This window comes from Patella vulgata, chromosome 5 (genome assembly GCF_932274485.2).
Source record: "Patella vulgata chromosome 5, xgPatVulg1.2, whole genome shotgun sequence".
NCBI classification, from domain to species: domain Eukaryota; kingdom Metazoa; phylum Mollusca; class Gastropoda; family Patellidae; genus Patella; species Patella vulgata.
The window spans coordinates 25,913,914-25,941,839 of NC_065883.2; the positions used below are offsets into that span (position 1 = coordinate 25,913,914).

The 27,926-nt window shown below is 32.3% G+C and overlaps 1 protein-coding gene across 2 annotated transcripts; it reads right to left on the reverse strand.

Annotated features, from left to right (window-relative positions):
- Positions 1-437: 437 nt before the first annotated feature.
- Positions 438-27,030, reverse strand: LOC126820884 (polypeptide N-acetylgalactosaminyltransferase 16). Of its 2 annotated transcripts, XM_050549035.1 has the most exons (16): positions 26,986-27,030; positions 26,719-26,831; positions 17,943-18,097; positions 16,896-17,000; positions 15,223-15,290; positions 14,551-14,616; positions 12,952-13,073; positions 11,969-12,056; positions 11,289-11,364; positions 10,906-11,009; positions 10,179-10,305; positions 7,712-7,804; positions 6,494-6,577; positions 5,408-5,534; positions 4,895-5,011; positions 438-4,359 (listed from the first exon to the last, which is right to left on the reverse strand). In XM_050549035.1, exons 2-16 carry the CDS (start codon positions 26,824-26,826, stop codon positions 4,180-4,182), a joined length of 1,620 nt encoding a protein of 539 aa, XP_050404992.1. In that variant the 5' UTR covers positions 26,827-26,831; positions 26,986-27,030; the 3' UTR covers positions 438-4,179. The 2 variants fall into 2 exon arrangements, with proteins under 2 accessions (XP_050404992.1, XP_055956774.1); XM_056100799.1 differs by lacking the exon at positions 26,986-27,030 and having other exon boundaries at positions 26,719-26,979.
- Positions 27,031-27,926: the final 896 nt, after the last annotated feature.

Sequence of the window (27,926 nt, forward strand, 5' to 3'; positions counted from 1 at the left end):
TTGCACATTCAAACAAAAAATTTACACACCTTTCAAACGGAGAAAATGCACACCTGTGCTTTTCTTCATAGATTATCCCTAAATTGATGAGAGAGAGAGAAATGGCGTGTTCCACTCGACACAAACTAGGTCATTTTAGGACTAACTAAATGATTCAATTTTATTTCAATAATTTCTTTTGCATTGGGGTCTTTAGCAGTGGGAGGAAACTGGAGGACCCAGAGAAAACTCACAAGGTTAGACAGACCACCCAACTCCTTGTCACATACCAGCAGGGAATCAAAACCACGTCTGATTCAATGCACATGCCTTAACCATTCAGCCGCTCAACAACCCCCCCCCCCCCCAAATTGATGAATAGACCTGCTGGTAATAAATATTTCAGTACACAGCCATGATCTCAGATTCCTATTACAGATAACAGCGGGTAACAAAAATTCCATTAATCAACATTTTTTATCTTATAAAACAATTTTAAGTACATAAATATAACATATAGATATTTCGTCAATAATTCATTAGAAATCTTTGATCCAAGCATTCAAATAAAAAGTGTTCTTTGTAAATTATTTCGAAATATCAGTTGGACAGCAGGCCTACATATATGCCTATTTATGGATAACTTCATTATGTAAGGTAGATGTAATACATACATATATAGACTACAGACTAGAACACAGTTATTACAAATTTACACTAATGAGATCTTTTATTTAGCTGCTGAAAATCAAATATTTTTATTAGACAGATCTTAAAGGAAAATAAGATAGAAAAGGCAAATACAGAGTTTGAGAAGAGACATAATCAACATTACGTTTACGAGGGGTGATTGATAAGTAGTGAGCCTCAATTGGAAAACCGTGCAACACAATGATACCACGTTTTGCACATGCACTATTATGTTCCCCAGGCTCTGTCAAAAACTTTCATCACATTCGGTTAAACTGTTTGATTGTGACAGGTCATAACAATCAAGTAGGGTCTGTTGTTATCAGCGAGAGCTGTGATTAAGTATCTGCATAAAAAGGGTCTAACACCGAAAGCCATACATGATGATATGGTTGAGACATTAGGAGATGATGCTCCTTCATATGCCACAATTAAAAGGTGGTCAGCTGAATTCAAGCGTGGCCAAGACAGCATTGAAGACGAACCACGCCCTGGTCGACCAAAAACTGTGTCAACACCTGAAATGGTTGGAAATGACAAAGGTTTCAGAACGATGGGTGCAAAGCTTTTGACGCCTGATCAAAAGCGTTCAAGACACATCATGTCAGAAGAGAATCTAACCTTATTTGAAAACGATCCTGACCGCTTCCTAAAACAAATTGTTACTATGGATGAAACTTGGGTCCACCACTTTCAGCCAGAAACAAAAGAGCAGTCAAAACAGTGGAAACATGTGACGTCGCCGACCCCAAAGAAGGCAAAGACTGTTTCTTCGGCAAGAAAGGTGATGGCCTCAGTATTCTGAGGGTGTTCTCATGGTGGATTACCTCCAAAAGGGTCAAACAATTAACGGTAGATACTATGCAGCACTTATAAGGCAGTTGAGGCAAGAAATTAAGACCAAAAGACGAGGAAAGCTGACCAAAGGTGTGATTTTCCACCAGGACAATGCGCCAGTGCACAAATCAGCTGTTGCCATGTCAGCAATCCATGACTGTGGTTTTCATCTTCTTCAGCATCCACCCTACTCTCCTGATTTAGCTCCCTCTGACTTCTATCTGTTTCCTGCTCTGAAGAAATGTCTTTCCGGTAGGCTTTTTCCGTCTGACGATGACGTCATTGCCGCTGTGGATGATTTTCTACACACCCAAGACAAAGATTTCTACAGAACTGGAATAAAGGCTCTGCAACACCGATGGCAGAAGTGTATTACATTGAAGAGGGACTATGTTGAAAAATAAATGCATTTGATTTGAATTTCTTGTTTCTTTCTGTGTTAGACTCACCCCTCATATTAAAACATAGATGGCAGTTTGTCAGGTCACCTGACCAAATGAACATTACCATCAAGATTTTAAAATTCACATTCACAAGCTTAAAAGAGAGAGTGAGAAATGAGGTTTAACATCTATATGACACAAACTAGGTCATTTTGGGACTAACAAATGGTTCAATTTTATTTTAATAATTCGTTTGCACGTAGGATCTTTAGCTGTTGGAAGAAATCCACGAGGGTAGACAGACAAACAACCCTATTCCTTGTCACATACAATCAAAACCATGTCAACTGACTCAATGACAGATTTTATGATCTAAGGCACACATGGTAAACCAATTAGCCACTCAACCCCTACAAGCTTAAAAAGTCAAATTATGTCATATTACCTCCTTAAACACAGAAAACCTCCTTTGAATTTTAAAAACATAAAATCCTGCAAATAAATGCCATCACGTTTTCAGTTAGTACCAGCATATAAACCCCTCAAATAGACATACAAAAGGCTGTATTGATACTTTAACTAAAGTCGTGATTTGAATTTCTCAAATTTTACGATTCATAATTACTTGTTTATATTTTAGAATTAAATATTTAATATTCAACAATTATCTATGGGGTATTTTATATTAAATCTATACTAATGTCCAAAAGAAAGTATACACTGTGCATTTTGTGCTGCATCAACCAAAGTCGTTTTTATATGGTATACGGTATTTGTTTAGAATTTCAATTTGTTTCACATTTTTATTTTACTTAGAAATGTTCAGTTTGGACGCAAGAGACACACTCAGTAATGCTTTATCAAATGTTTTTAATCTAAACAAAACTTAGTCATACTTTTAGTGTGTATACTTTCTTTTGGACATCAGTATATTTCTACACCATATACTTTAGCTATAGAAGAAGACTGAATACTGCAATAAGACTACCTACATACATACTTTACTGGAGGAAGATAAGATTAATATCTAGAATGCAATATTTGGCACATAATTCATGATATATATAAATATATAAGTTTAATTAATTCAAATATAAAATAAAATGATAAAATTTGTCACAGTAAGACATAAAAATAAAACAATATGTATGGTTATACAATTAGTATGCAGAAAGTCATTAATCCACATATTTAAATAGCTGAATGGATGGAACAGAGATTTTCTAGTATTTCTTAAAAATAATGTACTCAACATAATAATCGCCCAGGCACTTAAAAAGAATTTCTAAAAAAGGAAGCAATTATTAACACAATTTTTGGTTTCTTTATCAGGTATGCACACTCATTGATGATGGACATCGGATAAATCAATTACAGTATACATAACTTTTTACAGAAACTTATAATATTATGCAATACAATGGATTTCATTCAAATTCATACTATAATGTGATTCACACATTTTAAAAATTCAACAATGATATATGCTACAAATTTGACATGATTCAAAAATCTTAAGCCTAGATTTAAATAATTTGTGAGCAGCTGGAAGCCACTTATTTGCTAGAAACAGTCTATGTGTTCTTACAATTAACTCATATTCTTTATTTTCAGGATTGTTTCATTCCATCTCTTCAGACTGCATGGTCTTGTGACTGATCAAATACAAAATGGCCTGAAAAAGACTGCATGATGTATCACATGACTCATGATAGAAGAGACATTAAAGAAGCAGCCATATTGTTTATTTATATCACATGTTGTAACTATGACTATCACATGACTGATAGAAGACTCAGCTTCTTGCCCAAGGTCGCTTGAAAAATGGAAGCAACCAATTGCTTACTTTTTTATGTTCACATCGTCTTGATTAACCATAAAGAGACAGTTCTCATCTAGCAAACCTTGACAAAAATCTGACTATTTTACCCCATAATTCCTAATAAAAAAGGTCAGCCACTAAATTAAAATACATGTAAATTCAGTCAGTCTATTAACTAAACCCAAAAATAATGTTAGCTATTAAATAAGTATGTCATCAGTCACATTCTATAAACTTTGACTAGTAAATAAAAAAATAATAATTGGCACAAATTAAAAAAAAATACTCAAAATATAACACTAATAAAACTATAGCACCAAAACTAAATAATAAATTGCACTATTCTTTTCCCACTTAAGTACTTTTCATTGTTCAAAATCTTTTTCTTTCATGGCTCCACCACTCCACTTTTCATTTTTTTTATTTCCTTGTTCAAAGCGCAAAAAAAAAAAACCTTTTAAAAGCTGTTCAAGTATTGTCTAAATATTCTTTTTCTAAACTGGCTGGATTTTCAACAGTAAGTTCCCATTGTTGAGTATCTAAAGAATCATCACAATCAGCAACTATCAGTCCTTTTCCTGAATCACGACTATCAATACACAATCCTGTAGATTCGTGAACTATCTGTTTCAAATGACGATACCATCTCTATCAAATAAATATTATATTTATAAATAATTACGACACATGTTGTTTAAAAAAAAAGAAATCTGTAAAGATACCGGAACCAATCTAGAAACCTGACACTGTCAGAGCAGATGTTAAACAGTAGAACTGCCAGACTTATTCCTGGAAATATGCAGTTCGGGCATCCAACAAAGGGTAAGGTTGAAGTATGAATTTCTTTATATTTAGCATAGAAACCAACTTTTTTCTCCAAATTTCATAAGACTTTGTAGAATAAAAATTCTATTCATGCATTTATGATATTAAAGACATTTGGTTTTTCATCTTAGCCTTCATGAAATGTATATAAACCAGGGGCCTGCTGCCAGAAATAATTCAACTTTATAATACAGTCAGTTTGTATTCTGCTAAAAAAATATATTTAGTATTATCTTCTTGCTTCCATACAAACTAGCATTTTTCTGGCTACTGACTCCAGAATAGTCTGGAGCTAACATTTTTGTTGTGATTATTGTTTGTAAAAATAGAATGTAAAACAATATTGATGTATATTTACCTGATTATCGCCATAGTTACAAAACTGAACAACAACATAATCATGTGTAACCAAGGGGTCAGAGGTTAAACACATTCCATTACTAACAATAATACCCTTTCTTCTCCATGACCAGTCCTTTAAAAAAAGAGTATTGCATTTCTTAATTTTAACATATTATGTTCATTCTTCAATATGCTTCATTTATTTTATTTTCTTTCACTTTTAAATATATACATTTATCTTATGATCAGTAGTGGAATACCGCGTTTTATCAGTGAAATAAAAGTGTTATTCCACTGACTAGTTGTTTTTACCTAAAATGATTGTAAAATCATAAAATAAATAGAACATTTGTCATTTTGTCGTGAATAACATATTTTATTTCATCTCTAAGCAAGAAAACGTTTATATTTTCACTCATGCTACGCATTCGTGAAAATATAAGTTTTCTTGCTTCTCGATGAAATAAAATATGTTATTCACTCTAAAACGACAAATATCCTCTATGTATTGTGGATTAAAGTCACTTACCTGTGCCATTTTGGATTCACTACAGAATCTCAATTTAGTTATAACTGGTAGTTGACCTGGGTCAAGATCTATACAATAATCACCTTGTTTTATATGACCATATGCTAATTCATCACTTACTGGTAACCTGTAATATTCAAACAGATTAACCCCTTTCATCTCACAGACTGGACAGTTACTTTTTAATGTTGTTATATTAAGAGTCTTAATTTCAGCAGGTGTACCTATTTGTCAGGGTTTTTTTTTTTAGGTTTTTCAGAGTACGACATTTTACACAACAAATTATCAAGAATTATTTTGGTTAAAGTCTGGTTATATTAAAGGGAATGGAAGCTCATAATTACATTATTACCTACTGGGACCTCTTCTGACCGTGCTAATAAGGCAACTGATATTTTTTAAAATACACATATTTTAATTCTATACGTTGCCATATATTAATCATATACAAGGTGAACACAGTAACAACAGTTATCAATTATAGACAATTGTCTCTAACTTTAGTTAAGCCTTTTGGAAATACCTAATTTATTTCAATGTATGATACATTAGCATAGAAATTGTTAGTGGCAACCTCAAAGTGAAAATAACAAGTTATAGTAACATACCCAGTAGAGAAAATGTCTGTTATTTTATTTATGTTGAATTGGGAACTAGAAGATAACTAATCAGCAATGTCACTTTACCATAGTAAGTGTAGCAATGGTTAATGCGCTATAGTAGTGATCATAACCATTGCTTCAGGAATATGGGTACCAGGGGACTGGAGAGTACCAGTACTCTAATTCGTCCCCAAATAGGGCTTGTGGGTCAAAAAATGCTGACGAAGATACCTTCTTGACAAAATCCTGAATAACACCACTAGATGAGGATATGAATGAATTGATAACTGACACCAAGGTTATTTCACATTTTGAAGTGGGTTCACGTTGTATGTTTCACATCAAAAGATAAAGATCTTTCTATTGATAGATTAAGTGATATGATCTATAAATATGACAGGGCAATCTGATACTACCATTATCATCTGACCACATACCTAGTCATTGTTCAATATACCTATATCTATAGGTATATCTTACTTACTTGAGGTTAGGATATATATGTTCCAGATACCATCGAAAGTTCTCACAATGTAACTTAACTCTTAGGTTTCTTCTTTCTGATATGCTATAATAGAAAGTCATATCAAATATCAAAATATATTTTCATTTTGAAACAGATAAGTATCAAACATATAGCACAATTTCAATTTGGTAACAAAAGGGGGATTGGCAACACTCCCTTAAAAGGGTAGCAGAGGCTGCACTGGCATCACTGGATTATTTAAAACAATCATTTGATAATGGGGAGAGAGAGAGAGCAATGGGGTTTAATGTCCACTCGGCACAAACCAGGTGATTTCTGGATGAACACATGGTTCAAATTACTTCAATAATTCGCTTGTACATAGGGATCTTTAGCATTGGGAGGAAACAGGAAGACCCGGAGAAAACCCACGAGGTTTGATAGGTGACCTAATCCTTGTCACACACAAGCGGGGAATCGAAACCACAGCACTTGACTCAATGACAAACATTATGATCCAACGCGCATGATTTAACCATCCCCCCCCCCCTCATTTGACAATGGGTCTTTTATGAAGTTATGGAGATGAATAAATGACTTGTCTATTCTACCTAAAGTCTGTTTTTGTACAGCTGTTGAGTAGGGATTGTTAAATATCTATAATTTCAATTTATAAACAAGAGGCTCAAAGTTGTTATTAATGGGGTAATGGTCAGTCTTCTTACAAAGGAAAGGACAGACATATGATTTAACATGTCAACACACCACTCATTTGGGACTAACGTAAATCTTATATCTGTGGTTACTTTCCCAATGAGGTGGGTGGGTGGGTGGTCCAGTGGTTTAACGTGTGCGTGTGAAATCATAATGTCTGTCATGAGTCAGGTGGCATGGTTTTCAAATCTTGTGGGTTTTCTCCGGGTCCTCCAGTTTCCTGCCACTGCCATTGAAATAAAATTGAACCATATCTTAGTCCAGCAATGAACTAGTTTGTGTCGAGTTGACATTAAACCCCATGACAAAATATTAGGCACTAATGAACCTGGCATTTTAACTTTGTGAACTTTGTGTGGGACACATATTCATAATATCATTTCAAGAACTGAAAATACACAAATCTGTGCCTGCCAAATGACAAACATCAGGGGCATTGTGTCTGACAAAGCTTGAATTATTGCTGTGACCAGTGCCTTATTTCCAGGAAGATTGCAAGAAATTCAGTAGAGTTTTACTCACTCTCCAAATGCCTGCATTCTAGAAGATGGCCTTGCTGCATAGAAAAATCTTTTATATTCATCCATCCATATTTCCACTGTTCTACGAGTATTTCTGTAAGAAAAGGTTTGTTTTAAAATTTTACACGAGTATTTATAAACACCTTGAAAAACATACAGGTGAGCTTACCTCAAAAACAAAATCATTGTATATCTATAGTATATTCTTAATCTCTTAAAGATGCATTATGTAAGGTCTTTTTTTTCTAGCTTCAAATGTGATATAAATTATTAATCAGACCCATGACAGACCCATAATCAATACTCTAAGCCAGTGGATAACTTGGATATTAAATGGATTTAAACAGCTTGATCATTTAATAATTTAACGATAACATGGTTAATCAAAACTTTATTAGCAATGACAATTGTGACTACGCTACATTCATAACTTTGCTCAGTATAAAGTAATTTGACTGTAATTTTCAATACATCCAAATTTCATTATCCATTTGTAAACTACTGTATCATATGGAGAATAAGTCAATGTGGAGTATAAGTCGAATCATCATATTTTACTGTTTATCCGACCTCCATCCACATATAAGTCGAAGTGGTATTAAGGCGAATATTTTTCAATTCCAACGTAGCAGTCTTTTATCGAGATACAGGATTGTTATGTGTTGTGTAGATGTACATCAAAATAATATCCCATAATATCAATTAATGCAAAATAATCAGTTTATAAATTTGAACCTGTTTTTAATTCAAGACATCCGATAAATACTAGACAATACACACAATGTTTGTGATCGCACATGGTAATAATATTCTGATGACATTACTATCAAGTAGTTGCCATGCAAGTTACGCCTGCATTTTGCAAGAGATGGACAGAGAACAAGCTTAGAAAACAAAGTGATTTTTCGTAAAGTCAAGGGCCATTATCCAGCAAGTTACGGTCCAATATGCGCAATTATCGAAAGGAATCGAAATCTCTATTTTAAGTTTCATCAAAATTGGATAAAAATTCTAACCTCTAGAGGGTCCTAAAGGAGGGCCTGACAAGGACAGCTGTCTAGTCATACGGATGGGACGGAAAACCAAGGTCCCATGTACACATTGGCTTGTACGTAAAAGATCCCTTGGAGGGTGAAATTCGATATAAGAATAGGCCATAGTGCTGCTGCCCAGGCAAAATTTCACTCATAGCACACAGTATGGTGTATGCCCGTCTTCATTAGCCCAGTCGAAGCAGAGCATTAGGATGTTAAACCCTGTTTCATTTCATTACTAGAGGGTCCACAACCTTGGCATTACATACTTTTACACTTTTGCATACAAGGAGCGGCCATGTTGTCGGGCAGTTTCATTCCGATTTTCATGAATTTCGAACTTAACCATCATTAGGGTCTAATGGTAATGTATTAAAACACTTTTTAAAACTGGATAAAACTGTGACCTCTAGAGTGTCCACAAGCTAAAATCGCGATTTTTTTGTACAATCAGAAGCCATAATCCAAGAAGTTACAGTCCGATATGCTCAAATATCGAAAGGAACCCAGATCTTTGGGATAAAAACATATTTTTAAGTCTCAAAAATTATATCAAAATTGTGACCTTGAGAGGATCCACGACCTTGATATTACATAGGCCTACTATAACACTATTTGTCCAGCAGTTTCGGTCCTATTTTCACAAAATTCAAACTCAACCATCATTAGGGTGTAACAGTGGTATATTCGAACATTTTTTTTAAAATCTGATAGAGGGACCAAAAGCCAAAAACCTGATTTTCTGTACAATCAGGGGCCATAATCCAAGAATTTACAGCCTAATATGCACGAATATCAAAGGGAACCAAGATCTTTGGGTTATAAACATATATTTTAAGTTTCATCAAATCGGATAAAAAATGTGACCTCTAGAGTGTCCACAAGCTAAAACATGATTTTTCGTACAATCCGGGGCAATAATCCATAAGTTACGGTCTGATACATGCCAATATTGAAAGGAACAGAGATCTATTGGAAATAAACCTATATTACAAGTTTTGTCAAAATAGGATAAAATTTATGATAAAAGGAACAGAGATCTATTGGAGATAAACCTATATTACAAGTTTTGTCAAAATCGGATAAAATTTATGACCTGTAGACTGTCCATGAACAAATTGTGGACGGACGGACATCCGGACGTCTAGACAGACGGATGAACGTCCGGACAGGCAGGGGCAACAACAATATACGTCCACATGAAAATGTGGGCATATAATAAAAATGGAATAAAATAAATGGCACATATGCATGACTTGTTAATTTAACTGAAAACTGAATATCGACTTATACCCCTAAAATTACGGTAGTATAACGAGAATGGCCAGCTCTTTATCTTATTATTACATAATGCATCTTTAATTCAAATATCTCTTATTTAACACTAGAAAATGAAACAACCATGTTATAACTAATATTATCAAGTATACCTACTTGAGATAAGTATTAACATTTCCATCAGGAAAGATATACGGATGTTGTTTTCTGTTAACATGTCCAACCCTACTACATGGTATAATCTCCATCATACCTCCACACATCCAGGTTCGAAATGATAACTCTGAAAAATAAACCGAATATAACTTACAGAGAATTATGGTAAATATATATATATTAAGATTGTAGTTTAAATCCCTTGCAAACTACAATATTGTGAAAGCTGAATATCTAAATGGAATATCCGTCCCAAAATGGTTCATTTCTGTTTAGTATTTACAAGGAAATGATGAACTGACAACATTTGGATCCTGTGCAGACAAACAAACCAGCGCCACCTATAAGTGATGGGTAAAATCTTTTAATGGGCCTCCTTTTAATCTGAAATCCTCATCAGGAGATTATCTATCATTGATATTCAGGTTTTGTTTTCTAAATTAAATGTTACATAATCAATTTGGGTACATTTTAGTCTGGATTAAGCCATGAAAATTTAAGATAATGTCCGAAAAATGCAAACGATGATCAATGGCTTTTATTGCAATTTACTGAGCAAGAGATATAAATTTACTGATCATTTTTTTTTATCAATTTCTGAAAATGGCACAAAATATAGTTTTGCATTTGAACTGATTTTTTGTGTAGAGTTTCATGAGAAATCTTAAGAAACAACTGTTAATTATTCTTTCTTATTTTTACATAGATTTCTCAACACAAATCTTACCAAAGTTTTCTCCACCCCAAATATCCATTTTAGTATCTAATCTTCCTACATTATCAAACCAATCTTTATTAACACTAAAGATACTGCCAGATATTACAGGTGTTCTGTAGTATAAAATATATCAAACATATCAATATCAAATTCTTTGAGTTGCATTTAATAATTAGACACTGACACATTTGCATGATAAAGACGAGAGTACTATTATTGCATGTTAATAAACTAGTAATTATATGTGATTATCAAATTAAGATTTTTGGCCCTTAGCAGTACCAGTATACAATTTTTCTAGGTCATTCTTAGCATGCTTCAGAAAATTTTAGGCTTTTATATAATATATTGTAAACTTTAAATAAGTATTATTTAAGAGCACATTTACTTACTTCACTGGTTTTATTTCATCCACCTTTCTTTTATATGGCTGTTCTTCCCATCGAAAATTTAAACTCCAATCAAATCCTGTTAAATGTATAACAATAAATGTAATAAATACAGATTGCCAGGCAACGAAACAGTCGCTAAGTTGTCAGAGCAGACCAAAAATGTTGTCGCAATCTGATTCTTTTTTAGTTTTTTAACCACAAGAATTTAAAAATAAACAAATACAATAACTCCGATAAAAAAATTATAGAAACTCAATGAAAATCTAAAGACTTGTTTTAAATGAACATAAACACCATATACAGGGAGCTCCCACAAAATTTATGAATGTAAGCATATAAAAAAAAAAAAAAATACAAAGTACCCTACAATTTGTAAATTCTAGGAACTTGGCAACATAGGCGTACGGGGAAATTTTTGACTGGGGGGGCGGTGTTGGTTGGTGCCCCAAAAATGTAGTTAGGTTCTTAGTATGTTACATAATAATAATAAAATTTGGTGTTAAATTGGACACATTCAAGAACACAATATCTTTTTTTATACAACTTTTACAAAGTACAATTGTGTGCCCAAATTTTCCCAGCCCCCCCCAGCTCGTACGCCTTTGCTTGGCAAGACAGTTTGTAATTTATGTTTTTAAATTGCCTATTTATCCAGTATAAGAATAATTGTTGCTTCTTACCTCCTTGTAATATTTCTGTAGCTCGTATATAAACAAACGAATCTTTATCAATAACATCAATAACTGGGGTGACTATACATTTTGGTTCCTGTAAAGATATATAAATTACAATCAGTGAACAATGTGCCTAATAACTACGTACATAAAAATATTTATTTAATAATCAAGCACTATGGTCAAAAATTTTCAAAATGATAATGCAGTTTTATTATGAATATTACAGCTTAGGCACCAAGGATTTTTGGAAATTATATTGCCTGATAAAACTGGTATATGTGTACTGCTGGCTGACAGTCCATTGCTGACAAACCTATAACGAAACATTTGTGACAATGGGGAAATCAGTATTACATGTGCTTGGGGTTTTGCCGTAAGTCGTAAACATATCTACTTTAACCTATATATGTGGCATAGTAATTGATGTGAATTTGTTAAACTGAACATTAAACATATAAGTAGGGTATTAGTTTATATAGATGGTTCATATATTAGTAGAAGAGGAAATGATTAGCATAGTAATAGTTGACCTACAGCTTTATGTAACCACTATCCATTTCATTTATCTAAACTTTTAATCACTTTAAACTTTAATACATTTGTCCGCAATTACCCTGATCACATTACATTATTCAATATTCATTTATTACTTTGATTCTTTAAAAAGACACCAGTCAGGGATATGCTGTTGGAGATGACCCCGTACGAAAGACCCTACCTCGAGTTTTCTCCCTTGATGCATCATTCTCTTCCGTCGTATATTTGGGTAATTGGGGGGGGGAGTAGGAGGTTGGTGCTTTATCTATAATATACTTCTGTCTATAATATGCTGCCTTAGCCATTCAAAATATGCCACTGCACGTTTAAACCAAAGAGGTGATATCCTATAAAATTCTGCTTTTTCTATGGATACAAAACTACTAGTGCCACTAGGACACCACTTTAATTTTAGAAATATGGTGACATAATATATATAATAACTTTACCTGTATAATTCTCTGTAATAATGGTTGTAACCAGCCCACATTAACTTCACAATGACTGTCCATAAAGGTTAATATTTTACCTTTAGCCAGCTTCGATCCTTTAACACGTGATCTTATTAAACCTGAAATAAAATGTCATTCCTATAATAAATACATTATGCAGTAATGACCAATAATATTATGTAAATGAAATGAAATTTTCTAGGTACAAACACATTAAACGCTACGTTCCAGTTAATTTTGTACCAGAAAACTGACCAAGTCCCATATAATCACATCAAATAAAAACAATGTGTTAATTATCGTTTCCATTAGAAACAAACAAACCCAGTGTGTTTGAATTAAAAATCTCAAAATCTGTTCAGATTTTTCATGGATTCTGTGACAGGTCAATGATTCTATGAGAATTTGATGCACAGATCTCAGTAAAAAATAATTAAAATCTATCAAAAAGGTGGACTGTTAGAGAGAGAGAGAGAAATGGGGTTTAATGTCCACATGACACAAACTAGGTCATTTCGGGACTAACACATGGCTCAATTTTATTTCAATAATTCGCATGAGTGTAGGGGTCTTTAGCAGTGGGAGGAAACTGGAGGACCCGGAGAAAACCCATGAGGTTGGACAGGAAACCCCACTCCTTGTCACGTACAACTGGGGAATCGAAACTCCGCCAGTTGACTCAATGACAGACCATATGATACAGCGTGCACGTGCTAACCATTCAGACATCCAACCCCCCGTGGACTATTAGACCATTTACGTTCTAGTGATGAGCAACAATAAAAAAGTTGGCGCATTATGCTGAATTTCAATCAGTTAATTTTTATGACTCACAGGGCAATCACTGCAATTTTAAGAAAAAATCTAAAAAAAACTTAACAATATACTCCATTTTGATTTAGGCCCATATTAAGCACTGAATCAGGGTGATCTGATTGGTTATCTCTATTTGTGATGAGGCAATTTAAGCTCAAATCCAGTTAAAACTACTGTTTCAAAGATTAAGCAGACGTCAGATAGTTTTACTAATTTTAGTTTATTTTCTGGGATACTGTGTCGACAATGGAAAACAATATATCCGAACACAGGATTTATCTAATGACATAAAATTTTCAACGAAGACAGATTTTCACTACACAAATGAAATGAGGTTTAATGTCCTACTGTTCTGATCCTAAACTAGGCTAATGAAGATGGGCATACGTCATACAGTGTACTATGAGGGAAATTTTGCCCAGACAGCGACACTACAGCCTACTCTTATATCGAATTCCAACTGTCAAGGGATCTTTTACGTGCACGCCAATGTGTACACGGGACCTCGGTTTTTCATCACATCCGAACAACTAGACAGCTGTCCTTGTCAGGCCATCTTTCCTGCATCACTGACAAGGGGGAACCCCGACGGAAAATCTGGATGAACTTTCTCGGCCTCCAGGCTAGCGAGCCAGTGTCTTACCCACTTAGCCACCACGATCCCCTGCCACTACACAAAATCAAACCAGCATATAAAATCCAATAAAATCAACAACTTTATATTTAATCATAATCAAAGTTGTCTCAACATTTTAAATAAAAATTAACATTATTGCTTACCTTCCCTGATAGTATTTCTGACTAGTTTTACTTTAGGAATGTGCACCAATAACTGGCCATCTTGTGCTACAAAAAAAATGTTTACAATTTATTTACAAATATATTTATTTATCCATTTATATTAAAAATAAAAGTATATACAGCAAAATCTAACAAAATATTTAAAGAGGCCAAATGGCATATTCCTAGTGAGATTTTGATGATCATGGAGAACAGTTCACATCTGACAAGGAAATTCACCCTTTTTGAATGTACATCATAATGTCCTTGATCGGCACTACAGAAAGTTAATAACCCAAACCCCCATCCATCCTCGTAATAAGTGAAATATTTTATCATTTGAGATAACTGATATAGAAGTCTAGAATATATATAATATGTATTATATTTTAAAACACAGAAGTATAACAGCTGTGTGTATGCATGTTATTTATTAAGTGTGAGTGACAGACAAGCACCAATGTCAGACTGTATCAGCAGACATCATCTAGTTTTAGCTAATATGGTACATGAGACATCTATTGTATGACTTTCACATTAATTTCATCTTACCCTGTTATTTATTTTGTTTTTTTCAACAGAACAAAATCATTTTAATTCTTCTTAGAACTTAAAATTTACATTGTGATATATATAATAATGATTCAGAAAAAGATACATATATATACTCACGATTATTACTAAAATCATCAATGAGTAGAATTTCTGCTATTAATTCCAATGGAGTTCTTTTCAGTATGCTGAAATTATAAGACTGTATTATAAAAAAATAATGACAATGATTCCTTTCAAACAGAAAACAAAATTATATAATAAATAAGGAGATACAATGCAGCCAATGTCCTTCCTTAATTTGAATTACTCTGGTGGTATTAAATTTTTGATGAATCTTAAATTAAAATTTATTTGATTTAATCTAAATCAGTGTAGTATTGAGCGAGAAAAATGCAGTTACCAGTATATACAAAGGTGCCTTACTAATACATTACATGATTTAAAACCATGATGTGTTGGACTTTATGCAGTTACCAGTTTATACAAGGGTGCCTTACCAATACATTAGATGATTTAAAACCATGATGTGTTGGACTTTATGCTAAAACAACTCTACACACTTTTTTAAAGTTACTAGGTTACCACATATATACGCAGATGGCAAGTTTAAACAAGTTTTTTTTTTTTTGCTTTTTTCTCTTACAATCCATTACAAACATTAAAACTAGGGCATTAAACGCCATTTTATTTCATTATAAACAGTTTCTATTCACCAAACCCGTCTTCATTAGCCCAGTCGGAGCAGGTCAGTAGGACATTAAACCCCATTTCATTTCTTTTCACCATGCCCTGCATTCAGTAGAAAATAAATGAAATAGGGTTTAACATCCTTTTTTTCTGCATTAACATGGCTAATAAAGATGGGCATCAGCTAGACGGTGTGCTATGAAGGAAATTTGCCCTGACAGTGGAGCTACAACTTCCTCTTATTTCAAATTCTAACTGTAAAGGGTTCTTTTACGTGCTCGCCAATTCCAATGACTTAAACCAGGGCTTCCACTTCAAAATTTTTCGCTGCCGGTTATTTTTTGACAAAGCATGAAAACTTTGCAAAGTAAATTCATATTTCATGTTTTTTATTCATGGTACGGGGGTGGATGGCCGAATGGTTAGCACCTGCACGCTGTATCATAAAGCCTGTCATTGAGTCAACTGGCGTGGTTTCGAATCCCCGGTTGTATGTGACAAGGAGTAGGGTCGCCTGTCCAACCTCGTGGGGTTTTTCCGGGTCCTCCGGTTTCCTCCCACTGCTAAAGACCCCTATGGCAAATTATTGAAATAAAATTAAACCATATGTTAGTCCCGAAATGACCTAGTTTGTGTCGAGTGGACATTAAATGCCATTTCTCTCTCTCTCTCTTATTCATGGTAGCGTATTGTGAATTCATGTGTCTATACCACTTTGTCAGGTCCTTTGTCCTTTAAAAAAGAGTCAGACTTTAGTATATAAAACCAACCACTGTTTGTCATCTTGAGCCATGATTTATTTATTTTAAATTACAAACAATACAATGCTCAAATTTCGTTTGTGTAGATGATATTTGGTATAGTTTATATCAATTAAACTTCATCAATTAAGGAGACAATTCGTTTGCCATGACATAAGCCCAAAACACTTTCATGACAAAATTCACACAAAGCTCTCAGATAGGATAGTAGATGTATTAGTATATTTAATTGAAACAAGTGTGAACACACCCTTAGTGTAAATACAGTATCCTGTACATTATAAACCAATTTAAATTTATTATAGAAATATAAAAACTATGTCAACCAATGGTGTATATTACCTAACTATAGTCCTGAGTAATGCTGATCTAGCTTCATTATGGAAAGCTATAATAATGCTGGTAGTAGGCAAAGACTGTGGAATGCTGGAAAAGTGAGACAGACATCTGCAAAAAAAATATAGTAAAGTTAATGATTATGTAACACATCATTAAAAAGCAACTCTCTGAACTTTTTGTATGTGAAAATAATACCAAATTAAAACAGATCAGAATATATCCACTTTAAGCTGATAAAAACATTAAATTTGTTTCTGATTAGCCTACAATATCTTTGACAATATAGAAAATATCCTAGGTTCAACTAGATGACAGGATATAAAATTCAGACATTTATCCTTGTATGATCATAAATCTTTATGAAATCAACCAAAACGGCTGCCTTCATTGTCATCATCTTCCTCACTAAAACATTCACAGATTTTAAAATCTATACTGTATAAATTCTTTATCAAAATCTTTATCATTACTATATAAAATCTTTATCATTACTATATAAATCTTTATCGTTATTATATAAAATCTTTATCATTATTATGTGAAATCTTTATCATTATTATATAAAATCTTTATCATTATTATGTGAAATCTTTATCATTATTATATGAAATCTTTATCATTATAAAATCTTTATCATTATAATATAAAATCTTTATCATTATAAAATCTTTATCATTATAAAATCTTTATCATTATTATATAAAATCTGTATCATCTGTATCATTATTAAATAAAATCTGCACCATTACTACCAGTATATTAAATCTTTATCATTGTTAAATGAAATCTTTATTATTACATTACTATATGAAATATTTATCATTAAGATATTATAAGCTTTATCATTACGATGTGAAATCTTTATAATTACGATATGAAATCTTTATCATTCCAATGTGAAATCTTTATCATTCCGATATGAAATTTTCATATCGAAATGATAAATATTTCATATCGTAATAGTAAAAAGATGATAATGTTAACTTGACTATGATATTGATATTCTCACAGTTACAATTTGATTGATAAAACTGATAAAACTAATATTACCTTGAACTTCTTGCATCAGGAAGACTTCTATCAGGTGGGAGTTTGTTACTTATAACTATATTAAATGCATGTTTTCTCATTGGTTCTTGTACATCTTGTTCACTTGTTTCTTTTAAATACTCGTCTACTTTTACTGACTTTAAATTAAAAGGCTTCTGAAGAAGAAATAAATACCACTAGTGTAAACTTTCAAAATGATTAAGTTTCTGACTCTATGGTACATATAATCTTTAACAATTACCAACTCTATGGAACTTATAGTCTGTAACAATTACTTGCCCTGAGTTCACAAAGCATGTACTCAACTTTCAATCATTGTTTATGAGAAAAATATTTTATCCAGAAACACAAAACTTTGCACGTAGTTTCTTATTGGTGTATTTGATACATTAAAACAACAAAAGTTTTATAAAGGGTTATATTTGAGTTGAAATAAGGGGACAAATTTTGAGTAAATTCTTAACTTAAGCCTGAGAAAGTTTTGTGAACTCGGGGCCTGACTCTTTTATACATATAGAGTGCAATAGTTATTGACTCTATGGAACTTATAGTCTATAACACTTAAATTACAGACAATATGAAACTTATAGTCAACTAATATTATAATATCAAACTCTATGGAACTTATTCTGCACAATATACTAACTCCACATGAAACTTACAACAATAATTTTACAGACCCAGTGAACACTCAAATGGATTCAAGGTTAATTAATGACAATAATCAGGCTTCTATAGTGAAAATAATGTCATATTTATATTATCATTTTAATCATCTGGCTTCTACAGTGAAACAATGTCATATCGATGTTATCATTTCAATTATCAAGCTTCTATAGTAAAACAATGTCATATTTATGTTATCATTTCAACTTTTCATCTTGGGTTCCGTGTATGATTGAACCAAAAACATTGATCAAATGTTGTCATGTTGATTTAATGTTGTCGTAAAAATTAAAATTAATCTATAATAATTTAACCATGAATCGACATCAGTCAAACGTGTCGTTTCATTTATTTATTTGGGTTGAAACTCAGAACATTGATCATTTGCAGGTTTATTTCGACCTAAAACCCAACATTTTAACTGAAGTTGATTTATACACATTGAATCAATGTTGTTACTTTGTTAGTGTAACAATTATTCTCAATGTTGACAGTGCAAGATTTATTCAATGTAGGGCTAAAAAAGGTATTGGCTTAACTAACACTCTTGAGAAAGCCATGTTGATTCAATGTCACATGTGGTGAACCTGATTTATTTTATTTTCATTATTCCATAGCAATGATAAATAATTGTATACATATATAATCATTCCTAATAATTATCATGTTGTATTATTCATTTCAATTTATCAACCATAATATGGAAAATCACTATTTGTAAATTTTGGTATATTACATGTCACATATATCTCATTTCCATTATTTGTAAGATCTATTAAGTGTAATGTTATTCCTCATATGTTAATCAGATTGTAAGTATTTTCAAAAAGGTATAAAAACATATTTTGACATTTCAGTGATATTTGTCCACAATATCATGCATGGTGGAAGTGGAAGTAAAACTCTAAGAAAGAAGAAGATTTCAGCGATATCACCTTAGTGGAAGCGGAAGTTAAATAAAACTATTTCACACACATTTCAGCAGTAAGTTGTATTTAATCAAGCTCGCATGTAGACAGTTAGTATCACTGATTGACCAGTGTAAACTGGACTGGTTTGTCTCTATAACAGAGTTCCCATGCCTGCAATTTGACAAAACTGCAAGCTTATAATACCGGAAAGCCTGGAACAGGTGCAATCACTGACAAGTGGCGGCTAAGTAAGAGGTTGAAGGTTGGGACTGGGTATGTGGATCAAATGTCAAATTCTCAACCGAGGACAGCTATCAAAATCACATTGATTCAATGTTTCATTTCAGCTAAACTATTGAAATTCTAACATTTAATCAATATTGGAATTGTAATGTTGTATAAATGTACTTATGGTCTGCAAAAATAAAATTAATGACCCTATGAAACTTTTGATCTGCACCAAAGAAAATTGCTGACAAATACAATTATTTGTTACATTTTCTCCATGAATTGAAAGATCATGCTATTTTATGTTAAAATGAGGAAATATGTGTCTTGAAAAAAAACTTCAAACAATTCTATTTGGCAAGGACTTAGAAAGAGTATTTTGTTTGTTTTGGTTTCTGTAAATGTCTTCTGAATTAGTCTCAAACATGACACCATAAGCAACCACTATAACATAAAAATATTTGGCTCAAAGTCAACTTTTATAAATAAATAGAATATTTTTTAAGAATGGGTACCAGTGATATTTATTAATACTATATGCTAAAGATAATATTTAAGATCCTACCAGGTATTTTAGTATTAGCAGCAATTGTAGACAAAAGATCAAGATATAAAGCATGTACATGTAACTTCAACAATGATAATTTTGCTTTATTGTAGTAGCATAAAGACAAAGTCTGCCTAACTAAGGGCTGGTGGTGGGGGGGGGGGGAGTGGTGGGGCTGGAACAACTGGTCTGGTTTCTAATACATTTACATATTTTGTAGTGATTGGGAAATAATTCTATTTAACATCCATTATTCCACACACACTTACATGGAGAGATAGAGAAATGGTGTTTTAACTCTCACTTAACATAAACTAGGCAATTTTAGGGCTAACATAATGGTTTAATTTTGTTTCTAAAATATGCTTGCATGTAGGGGTTTTTACCCTGTAGAATTAACCAGAGGACCTGAAAAAACCCCACAAGGTTGGACAGGTGACCGTACTCCTTCTTGTCACAATAAAAACCATGTCACTTGACCTTCAACCTAAAGCGCACATGTTAGATCATTGCCCCCCCCCCTCCCCAAAACAATCAAAGGGATATAAATCCAAGAAACATCAAAGAAGTTAAATTGTTAATATTTGGGACCTAGAAATTGACACAAATGGATCGCAACACATATAATAATGTAATATGAATGTATATAAACTGATTTACATTCAATCGTTTACATTATTAGTCTAATTTCAAATCAGTTACGTTTGGCGAAATATTCCAGAAGTCCCAATGGCAATCGAATGGCAATCTCTAGCGACCGGTTATTCCAGTCTACACTGGTAGCATTTATTGCGAATGCTCTTCAGATAAGAATATGGCGTCACCATTTGACATGACTTGTGAAATATGTCTAGCCTCATTCTTCGAGTCCCTTGTTACAAATGGCACTGAAACGCATTATGGTACACGATTCGTGTGCCAATGGTAAAATGTTTAATTTGTCTTAAATATTGGACATCAGAAGCCTATCTTTTCCCAGTTAGATCACAACATCAATGTTGATTTAAATTGACAAATAATTTGTGTTTTAAAATGTCAAAGATTGTGGATGATATTGAGTTAAAGACTTAGCTACTTTAAGTTATCCAGTTCCAAAATCTACAGAAACAGTTATTTCCTTACAAACGTATCAGTTGCGTCACTATCAAACAGTAAAGTGGTTAATCCTCATCACTAAGCTTAAACAATTCTAATTTACGATAATGTTTAGAAGACTATCACACGAGCATAGTTGTAATGGCTAATAGATGCTAAGTTATTCACATCTAAATTTAACAAGTTCGGGTGAAAGTGTACATATAATAGCAGCACACAGCGATGCATTAATTTCAATACATATTTATTACGACCCCCTTCAGTTTAAATGAATTTCATGACAGATATATTTCTTATTCCACAGTAGATATAATAATAACAGAACAGCAGTAGGTTTGTCTCAATGTTTATAGTTTTGACTTCATATTCCTGCCATGTGGCTTTAATTATTTTTGACTGAAGTAGCAGACATACAAACAAAGCCGATATACTGCAAGGTCCAACCATTGTGGTTACTCTTTTTATGTGTTTCAATTTGCCTAGAATGATTCCTTTGAAAAAAAGAAATTAACTAAAGTCTTCACATCTGGTTCTTTTTCCTTTTTTAAAGTTTTAGAGACTTTTTTTTCATAAAAATTTCTTTGGTGCCTTGTTCCTGTCCTTCATGAAAATATATGAGTATGAATACCATACTGGATCAATGAGATATATATATTTATTTTATGATCAGTAGTGGAATACCGCGTTTTATCAGTGAAATAAAAGTGTTATTCCACTGGCTAGCAAGTAGTCCATGTTGTTTTTACCTAAAATGATTGTAAAAACATAAAATAAATAAAACATTTGTCGTTTTGTCGTGAATAACATATTTTATTTCATCTTTAAGCAATAAAACGTTTATATTTTCACTCATGCTTCTCGATGAAATAAAATATGTTATTCACTCTAAAACGACAAATATCCTCTATGTATATAATCAATAGTATATTATTTGGTTTCTTAATTAATGTTAGTTATTGATATATTTACACAACATGTTACATATTACTGGAGTGCAACTTTGTATCTCAAGCAATTTCTGAAATATACTTTTTTGCATGAAATAATTCTGGGTTTTTTTTCAAAATTTTTGACTCTATTTGGTAGTCCTATCATCATGTTTGGAATATACTTTTTTTACTTGAAACAATTCTGTTTTTCCATATTTTGTACTCTATTTTGTAGTCCTATCATCAATTATATTGTTATTCAAAATATTGTATATTGTTATTCAAAATATTGTATATTGTTACTCAAAATATCCAGGTACAAAATCATAAGACACAATAAAATAGATCCCAACATGTAATATTTTTGTATTTTTAACCCATAAGTGATTTATTAATTCTTTTCCTCAGATACTTTCTTTTGTCAACCGCTGACTCCCCTTACACATTTGAATGATGCAGATTCATTATGCTGTCATTGTCTTCAAAATATCATAACTTGTTTGAATATCAGATTGCAAGAAAGGTGACACATAATAATATTGCTTTCAAATGATGAGTTCTATCGAAAGGAGCGAAAACTGTTTGATTTAGGTCAAAATAAAATATTGGGTTGATTTGATGTGTTATTTTAAGAAATGACATGTCATGCTCTATACGATTAAATTAAAGGGGCTAAGTTTCTAACAGGAAAACGAGATACAGTTGGATCGTCATTTACAAATCGTGTTTCAGTCATGTTTGACTTGTACGGTACATTTTGCATGACCACATCTTTTTAATCCTGTACTTTTTTACACAAAGAAATTAGAACCACAATACTCTTCTGACGGAAATGTATCTCGAATAGTTTGGACTGCACACGATGGTAGAGGGACTCTATCTAAAAGTCACTTTAAAACACAGTTTTAAAATCGCTGTCGGGAGAAGAGAGGGCGGGACATAGTAAAACAAATTCTAAATTGGATCTTAAATTAAAATAAATTACAAAACAAATTATTCTGTCGTCAATTGTTTTATTTAATTAGTGGATAAAGGAATCAGTCAGGTGTTAATGAATACACACACAGGCTGTATATAGGTAATTAAGGAATAAACATTCTGAATATGCATTTGGTGTGAACTTGCCGTAAAGTGGATATGGTAACCATTGGCTATACGTACCGAAACGTTTTCTCACCCATCTTATGTGCACTTTAAATTGTGAATTCTGATATGAACACTGGCTTTATCAATAGACATTAAAATTTCAACAAAAACCAATTGTCATCCCACAAAGCAAATCAACATGTAAATTCAAATAAAGTTGATAATTTTCTTTTTGAACCAAACCAAAGGATTTCCATCACTTTAATTGAGGACTATAATTTACAGAAATCGATATCTTTGACCTTTGTTTTTGTAAAAAGGAAAGATGTTTGCCATGGTGTCATTTAGTTCAATGGAAGTTTGATCTGAAAGATTGATAAGTGCAATCTGTTATTCATATAAAAATAACTGTGCACTGTGGGGTTTATTATTAACATTGTGTTAAAAATAACATGTATATGATGTAAATATAATCATCATCTTGATACTTATATCATAAGTTTAACTAACTATGATATACAAAATACTGTTTCTAAAAATAGACATACAAAAACATGGTAGGTTTCTTTATTGTTCTGAAAAAATCAATTTCGGGCTCATCATTAAAGATGCATTATGTAAGAGGCAAAATCTGCCCTAAATGTTATATAAATTATTAATTATATTCACATGACAAGTCCATAACCAACTCTTTAGACTATTGTAACAAGGGGGGGTTGGATGGCTGAATGGTTAGCGTGCGTGCGCTGTATCATAAAGTCTGTCATTGAGTCGACTGGCGTGGTTTCGAATCCCCGGTTGTATGTGACAAGGAGTAGGGTCGCCTGTCCAACCTCGTGGGTTTTCTCCAGGTCCTCCGGTTTTCTCCCACTGCTAAAGACCCCTACGTGCAAGCGAATTATTGAAATAAAATTAAAAACCATATGTTAGTCCCGAAATGACCTAGTTTGTGTCGAGTGGACGTTAAACCCCATTTCTCTCTCTCTCTCTCCCATTGTAACAAAATGTAGCAATGAAAATCAGGACTACATGTAGGCTATTCTTTGTAAAGTCATAACTTTGCTCAGAATAAAGTAATTTGAAATTTCCAATACAGTACATGTACATGTATATTGTATATTCGTTTTCATTATCCATTTTTAAACTATTATAGTGAGAATCGCAGCTCTTTATCTAAATCATACATAATATATCTTTAAGCTAGGTAACTGATTCATTATACTGCTTGGAGTTCAAGAATATCCATATAAACACAAATTGAGCAGACAGTTTTCATTTTAGAAGTACAACAAATAGCAGCTGCTCATATTTTATCAAAATTTGGTCCAAAATATTCACCACAATGTTATCTGTGTTATCTGAGCATCTTAAGTAGAAAATATCTGAAGTAGGCTATAGAGCTCTTTTATTTCTTGACAATATACTGGTACTCGACTTATATACCTGTTTAAACCTTTCTATATTTTTAGCAATAAATCAAGCTGTTTGCATTTTTGTAAAGAAACACTACACAGGTAATTATTAAAGATGTTTCTAACACCTCGAAATCAATTTTGTTCGTATCCAAATTAACAATTTATGTCTCTGGTATAGTGCAAAATACCCTAAAATAGTACTATAATCCGAGCCATTCATTTCTGGTTTATTTGCTGTGCAGAAATTTGATCCGAGAGTCAGATCTAGAAGAGATGTTTGTTTGTGGAAACTGACTACACAATAAGAACATTTCTTGGCTTCACAAACTGGATCTCTATCAACAGCAATTTCATTGTTCAGAAGCATAAAAGGAGAATAAAAAAAATGACATGTTCATTATAACAGATAATGATCTAGTGTAGTGTGTGAATGGAAAGATTTGTTTCTTTATTCAATAAAACTGAACAACACAGTAAAAACTTTTATAATAAATCTGTATCTTTGTAGAGTTAGGTAATTAGGTGCATTTGGAAACTAATCATTTTTTGAAAGGATATTTGTGTTATAAAAAGGGATTTAACCATTGAAGCATAAAGCATAACTACATAAAAATATATTTTAACTACAGTACAAGTATAGGCTGTTATTCACTATCATAAAAGGCAGTAAGTAGCATTGAGTATTGCAGTCAAAACCTGTATTTCAATACATTTCAATATTGCTACTTAGCTCAATATACTGCAATATAAAAATAGTATAAGATTCATTTTTTAGTAAAATAAATATTGAGAAATAAACAAAAGGCATGTAAAGTAACAACTGGATGGTTATTTAATACTGCAAGTAAGTTACTGGTGTAATAATTGTTCTAAAAGGTATATTAACCAGCAACAGGTCATTGTTCTCTGTCTTCTACAGTTGGAGTTGTATTATTTAGAAAAATTAAGGATATTTTGGCAATTAAACTGATTAAAATTAGTTATTGATTAATCATTGATTAAGGTATCTGAATATATTGACATATTGAAATTGTATTACAATAAACATATCAATTTATACTGACAAACCAATATTCAATATAATATATATTGTTACAGGATCTCCAAGGTAGATTGTCAAATTAAATCTATTGCTGACAACAGCCTATTTAGCTTACAAAATAATAATATAAATGTTCATATCATATCTTAATAAAAAAAACTTCAATAAACCGTATAAAAAAACCTGAAAATTATGACAAATCTAGCTTTTCGAAAAAATAAATTAGATAGGTTAAAAAATATTTCACAAATCCAAAAGAATTTTCTTTTACTCACAGATATGAGACATAAATCGAGTTGTCGAAAAGATTTTGTACTCTGTTGTAATTGTCATATGCAAGTTGCCAAATCTGCACGATATTGACAGATCAAAACTAATGTTCATAATATCTGGAACTCCCCTCATATTCCCCTAGCTATCCAGTGCTTGCACATATTTAATATTTTTGTCTTTTTTCATTGAGTTTCTGAGAAGTAAGCCTGGCATAGGCACTTTTTAATACATTTGAATCCCAATAGCCCCTTCTTATTCTGATCTGCTTAATAGAACCTATTCGTTTAATTCATGCTTTTATTATGAAGAAATTGATTTATTGCTTTCTAGATATAGGTATTGATTCAATGGTGTAAAGGACTTATTGATAACAATATAGATACTGTAATAGATGTCGCCTTTTATACAAAACTTTTTATAAACACCATAAATTAATCCAAAGTTATTTCTGGAATTCACTCCAAATAATTTCAGTTCAAGTTTTAGTTATTTACATGAAAGGAATGACATTTTCACCAATCAGAACAGAAATTATCTCTGAGTCAACTATGATAATAAGAAATAAGAAAAGATGTGGCACTTACATTGCTGCTTCCGAAGTTTTCCACCATGCCATCCCAGAAAATATACGTGGTGCCAAGTAACCAAACTAAAATTAAAACCACACAAGTAATCTTTCTTTTTCTTCTCATTTCGGCTAAAGATGGAAAACAATCATTTTTATAGAAAGCGGCCAGTTTAAAATCTATATCATAAACTTATCACGTCGAATGTGCAGTGTGTTGATATGCCGTTATTATAGAATTCAATACACACAAGCTGTTGCATGTATATACACTCATATACCATACCAGTATACAGTACGATGAATTCCAGGTCACGTGCCACGTACAAAATCAACGTTGACTAGACGTTATCGCCCAGTTAACAAAGTGACAGAGAGGTGAGCAAATGAATCCACATAAAAACTGGTTAGCCGGGACTTAACAGTATGGTTTTGGTCTACCGTTATTTGATGGAATTGAACTATTAAGATAAAGTTGTTGATGTTTTGATGTATGGAAGAAGTACCAACTTCTATTGGGCTTTTTCTTCTCCACACCAATTTATCGGATTTTTATGACCTAACTTAGTGAAATTTAGACTATCTCGTTTTATCTTTATCTTATAGCATTATTAATTTTCAATTTTGCATGTACAATACTCAAACCTTACAGGAGTCTAGATCGGCAGCACCTAGTACCAGTATCAAATATTTCAAGTTCAACATCGTTGATGCTCATCAAATATTCGTTCTGTCGTAATTATATGTTTGTAACACAGTGTGAAACGTCCCGACGTTAATATTTAAAATTTAACTTCCAATACCTTACTCCTTCACAGCCCCCCCCCCCACCTTAGTCTATAATCTATACTATCCATAGGGAATATGATCCATAGGAATTCGATAGATCAGTAAGCGATATTCTACTGTGAAATTTCCATCTGATACACCAGTAAATACATATGTAAAACATTGCGCTATACACCGTTTTATAATGTTATACTGAAAGATATCCATCTCGGCATAATGTACAAACCAATAAATACAGACTTAAATCCCTATCATATACAATGTGATATACAACGTTTTATATTTATAAAGTCGATGTTCCCAATGATACTGAAAATAAACAGAACACAATAATAATATTTGCCGTTCGGACAATGCACTATATAAGATATTCCTCCTGTAACGAGAGAATAATAACCTGTTGGAAATTTGATTATTATTTTTTTACATTTAGAAAGA

Excerpts from the sequence above, each read along its gene's own strand:
- LOC126820884 (XM_050549035.1), bottom strand. The coding sequence starts at position 26,826 with ATGAGAAGAAAAAGAAAGATTACTTGTGTGGTTTTAATTTTAGTTTGG. Across the intron at positions 15,291-16,895 it reads TTACTCAGGACTATAGTTAG|CATACTGAAAAGAACTCCAT; the intron begins GTAATATACACC and ends TTATAATTTCAG. Across the intron at positions 14,617-15,222 it reads TGATGATTTTAGTAATAATC|CACAAGATGGCCAGTTATTG; the intron begins GTGAGTATATAT and ends TTTTTTTTGTAG.